Source organism: Arachis duranensis, chromosome 3, assembly GCF_000817695.3.
Source record: "Arachis duranensis cultivar V14167 chromosome 3, aradu.V14167.gnm2.J7QH, whole genome shotgun sequence".
NCBI classification, from domain to species: Eukaryota; Viridiplantae; Streptophyta; class Magnoliopsida; order Fabales; family Fabaceae; genus Arachis; species Arachis duranensis.
The window spans coordinates 119,218,685-119,224,216 of NC_029774.3; the positions used below are offsets into that span (position 1 = coordinate 119,218,685).

The 5,532-nt window shown below is 28.8% G+C and overlaps 1 protein-coding gene across 1 annotated transcript; it reads right to left on the reverse strand.

Annotated features, from left to right (window-relative positions):
* Nucleotides 1–848: 848 nt before the first annotated feature.
* LOC107480576 (TIR-only protein-like) lies at nt 849–1,612 on the reverse strand. The gene is made up of 2 exons (XM_016100731.3): nt 1,164–1,612; nt 849–945 (listed from the first exon to the last, which is right to left on the reverse strand). Exons 1-2 carry the CDS (start codon nt 1,610–1,612, stop codon nt 849–851), a joined length of 546 nt encoding a protein of 181 aa, XP_015956217.1.
* Between the last annotated feature and the right edge of the window lie 3,920 nt (nt 1,613–5,532).

The following is a 5,532-nucleotide window of genomic DNA, read 5'->3' on the forward strand; positions in this document are numbered from 1 at the left end:
ACCAAATATTATCACTAATATATATATATAATGATTTTTGAAGTGTATTTTAGTTAAATACACTAAAGTATATGTTATGTAATTCTTATAAAAAAGAAAAGTATATATCTTAGGAATAGAAGAGAAAAAAATTATCATTTAGACATTTCGTAAAGAAGAAAAGTGTCATTTTTCTATTATTATTATTATTATTATTATTAATTTATTACTATTATATAATGTGTTTATATAAACAGGAATTTTATTCATATTTTCATCTAGCTTGATTTGTCATGGCAATTAACATTCATAAAATATAGTAGTTAATTAAACTATATTGTGAAACTAATAATAAAGCAATGCTTATATCAACATCATCATTCATCAGTACATTCTTTAATAAAATTATATATATGTGTGTGTGTGTTTTTAAATAATAATTGCACAAAAATACTTAATTGGTACCACCATGTTAGACAGTGTAATAAACAGACTAACATTTAGTATCCAAATGAAGCCTTTTTATTATTATATAATTGGATTGTAGTATTGAAGGTTGAGATTGTTATTACAGATGTATATCCCATAATAATCCCGAATTTAGGGGATACGAAACAAAAAAAAAAAAGTGGGTTGTATACTTCTATCGGCTCATGGCAGTAGGAAGGGATTGAAACCTAAGCCAATGAAACTACTCTTTATGTATGGGGTGATCAAGAAAATCAAAGAATATAGTTATATATAGTAACTTAAATATATATGTTTGAGACCTAGTTAAAAGGCCAAAGAATTGGTGATGTTAGAAGGTCTAATACGTATATGGGTTTTGATCACCCAAGAACTTGTTAATAATAATAATAATAATAACTTCAAGGCCTTGTCTTCATGCGCTTATTCTCTTCCTCAACTTCAAGTAAGTTTATTACCACTGCTTCTGAAGCGTTTTTTAATATCTCCGACCAGTCCCTGCATATCCATCCAATTCAAATTCAATACACCATTTATCAAATAAATAATTCAATGACAATAATAACCAAAATGTTATATATATGACGTTAATATTATATTATATTATATTACATTGAGTGAATTTAATCCAATTTTAAAAGATAATTTTACTAAAAAATTATGTCAAAATATATATTATTTTTATTTTTAAATGTGTGATGACTAATGCAACGTACCCTTTTAAAGGATCAAAGGTTAATCCAACGGTATACTTAGCTTCTTCAAGCGCCAAACTAAATCTCCGGAGCTCTTTTGCCGGACAAGTTCCATTATCCTTAACGACAAGCTGCGAAGGCTTAACATCGTAGAAGATGGGGACAACCCTCTTCTTTGACTCCATGAGCAGAGCGAGCTCATGGAGACAAAAGTAAGACTCGCAATAGCGCGGCGAGAATACAGCGACACCAACTTTACTTCCAACAATGGCCCTATCAATATGGTGAAAGAGTCTGTCCCCCGGTTTCATGTTCATACTATCCAAGAAACTCCTCACACCCATTGCCGTTAACCGGTCATACAACAAGCCCGCAATGTTTCTTTTGGTGTCGATGCCACGGTGGTTGATGAATACATCGCATGCTGGGTGAGCTATCTTGCGGCACAACGTTGTTGATACACGCTGCATGGTTATATATTCTTAAATCTTTTGTGTTTATGTGTGTTGAATGATTCATTCAATATGAAGGAAGAAGCCAAGAGAGGAATTGATGGGTGTATATATATAGCACAAATATGGTATATGGGGAAGAATTTTATAAACAAAACTTTGATGTTTGATTTTCAAGGTGGGTAGTCCATGTTAAGATTAGACCCGAGAAAATACTAGGTATTTGATGGAAAAAAAGAGTAAAAGTGTTTGAAAATGTTGACTACATATGTATGTATGTGGGAATTCATGTTTGGAACTGCTTATCCTTCAAACACGGCTACATCAGTGTATATTATTTTGATTTGATGTGTGTATGAGTATATGTTCTGAGATTGGGATCCAAGTTCCAAAACATGGATTCGCTGACATGGTCATTCCGCTAATTATTTTGTTTTCACTTTTTGGAGAAACTTATACCGTTGCTTCCCCGTACCCCTCATTGGGTTGGGGTCATCATCACAATAAACAAATAAAAAAAACCTTTATGAATTAATATTAACATTTAATTAATTAGTTTTGTTTTAAACAACTTGATTCGTCGAGTGGTCAATTCACTCGTTTAATCAAGTGGTGAAAATTCGGTCGAATTAAAAAATACCATAGCTAAAAAATCATAGTTATCTTAAGGATTTATTAGAGATAAACAAGATCATGGTTTTTGGATTTATTAGAGATAAATATAATATGATTATATATATATATTTTATTAAAGGTAATTTGTTAAGGAGAGAAACAGATGCATATTTAATGTATATAAATTTATGCCTCAAATTATATTGTTTATATCTGTTTTTATTTTATGTAAAATTGTCAATTAAATTAAGGCTGTTAAGCGGCATTATTATTGTTTTTCTTACTTTGGTTTTTTTTTTCTCTCTTTCATTTGGTCCGAATTTGTTTCTTTCCGGCATTCTGGAGAATTTGTAGAAGAAGGAATGATGATGAATTGATGATAGAGGAGAATTTGCCTTTCGGCTTTGCTATTATGAATTTTCATATTTGGAAGTGGTCTTAAGAGATCACGAAACTGGAAATTAGTCCCACGGAGCTGAGTGTCTCATTTGATTTGTTCCAACAATTAAGTTGACAATTCTTCTATATATGCTTGGAAAGGAATAATACTATTGAACAGTCTGGTCAAGTATTTGGGAATTGAGAGTTAGTTTAAGATTAAACACAAATTAAACGAAAATTCTTGTAGGCTAATTCAATATATGTATTCCAAAAATATTTATAATTATTTATTTCTTATTTTTAGTATTTAAATATTATATTTAAAAAAGGATATAGAAGTATTCTTTATAGTCTTTTCTTGTTTAACTTTTTGTTTCAATAATTACGTATATGCAGTAATATTTGACTTGTGAATTAAAAAAAAAATGCTAAACAGTTATATCACCTTAGATTAATAATGTAAAGTATAGCAAAAAGTATAGGGTTCGAAAAGATAGACTAAATAGTAAATACTAATAGTTAAGTTGGATATGTAAAATACGTCAAGTTAATATTTTTATAAATTTTAGATAAAAAAGTAGTGGTATTCTATTTTCAATTTAATATTGCAAAACATATTAAAAATAGAAATAACCCATAGAAAAACAAGTGTTGACTTTTTTTAATTGAACAATGCATGTTCACAACATTGCACCTAAGATATAGTACACTTATTTTAATTTTCACCAGTCTCATTGTTGATAAGTGAAGATCTTTAAATATTTGGTAAACATACCGTGACATTGGAGGCATACTTTGGTCTTAATTAAGCTGCTGGTACAAGCTTGTTATTAAAAAAAGAGCTTATCACACCCTTTAAATAAAGAAAGCATTATTAATTACTAATCCTATAATTTAAATTTAAAAGAAGAAAACAATCGATAACTATATTAAAAAAATATATACTTGTCCTCATTTCTCTTTGGAAAGTGTACTAAAAGGATAGAAGACGTTTAATGCTTCAAAATAATTAATTAAGAACAAGTAGCAGTACTGTTCTTATGAAAGCGACAACTATGTCATGCATCATGAATGTGACTGAATGAGAATTTTGTATTTTAAGTTCTAACTAACAGATAGATACCGAGTCTTCGTAAACGCGGTGATTTTGATTGATGTAAGTATGTAACTCAACAATCTTAAATTAGATTAATTAGATACTTCTTCATACATGGCATGGTTAAATAAAGTTGTACGTGTTTTAACAACCAATAAGCCATAAAGCGCAGAAACATTGAAACAAAATACTTTTCTTGATTTCATTTGGTTCAAGTTAATAAAGAAGTATGAATCCTGGATCCTATTAATTAAGTTCATTAATAAATTGAACGACATACATGGGTATTTAATTGACTTGTTCGGTTTGATATGTACTAGCAAGATTCTATGTATCAAATTCAGTAATTAAATAAATAACTTTATTATCTTCAAAAGGAAAATATATAGTGGGCTCCAATTTTGTCATTTGCTTTTCTGATTAGTCAGGTATCTTCAAATTGATACTTTCACCAATAGTGGACTTCAATTTTTGTTATTATTTCATCGGTATAAATATTAAATTATTTTTAATAAATAAATTTTTATTAATTTATATATATAAATTTTAAAAAATAAAAATACAAACTGTATTAATTTATGTGTGTAAATTTTGATAAATATAAATACAAATTATTATTAATTAAGTGCTAGCTAATTAAAAATAATAATATTTGTTGGTTATAATACATTGCTCATTCTTATATTCTTTAACATTTAACACAAATTGTATAAATTATATTCTTTATGAGTTTTAGTTTCTTTCTTTAGTTTAAATTATCATTTTATAGCTATCTGCACCATATTAGCAAGCTGTTCTAGAAATCTTTCCATGCAAGTTCATAATGTATGTTCTAGAATAATGCATGAAAAATGTTAGCTCATAATAGCATGCATGCGAAACAGATAGATCAATAGTGTTTTTCTGGATGTGAAAATATAGCTATCCAGCGTAAAAGAAGAGCATTAGTATTAAAAGTAACGTTAATTTAGTCTTTTTTGGATGTGAAATCCCTGATGGACAATAAGTAAAGTAAGAAGCATGTCAATGATTCTAGATTAGAGTGCCGAACTTGAAATGTTCAAGTCATCCCGTTTTAGTTCCCCGTAATAATTATTTCCTGAAACGTTAACATTACAAATGGGGCAGCGCTTAATTAATTACTCGTGTATACTAGGGATTATTCTTATTATTTTATTATAAAATATTTATATTATATTATATAATATTATAAAATTATTTATTTTAAAAATTTATATTAATAAAAAATAATATATGAATAGTTATTATAGAAAATAATTAGATTTTTAGCAACGTGAAGAGCAGTTTGACTATCGCAATAGAGACGAATGGGAATATGATGAGGCACGTATAGGGAAAAAAGTATATTTTTAATTCATTTTAACTCTTTTGTTGTCTGAGTCATTGAACAATATTCAGTCTCAGCAGAAGAGGCAGATTTTTGAGTTTTTCAATATATTAGTGAGTTACCAAACTGTAAATTGACTTGCTAGCAAGTGGACAACTAGTCCAATTGGAGTCACACTATCTATAGAGCTGCAAATCATTTTTTCGTGGAAGAAGAATTTTTTGTCCAAGGTGTCCATTTAAATAGCGTACAACACGTAAAGCGGCTTACCAGTGTTCGGTTCTTGGATTTTGCATGAACTGGGATAACATGTAAACACTGTAGTCTAGAACAGGCCGAGTAAAACACAAATAAATCAATCTTCCAACAAGCCAACGATATATGTAGCTAACCCTATTTCGGTTCTTTGAAAAGTTAAATTGCAGCACTATTATTATTTCCTACAATTACAAGGTCATCAACATATACCAAAACTACCGATTGCACACTATTGTGGCG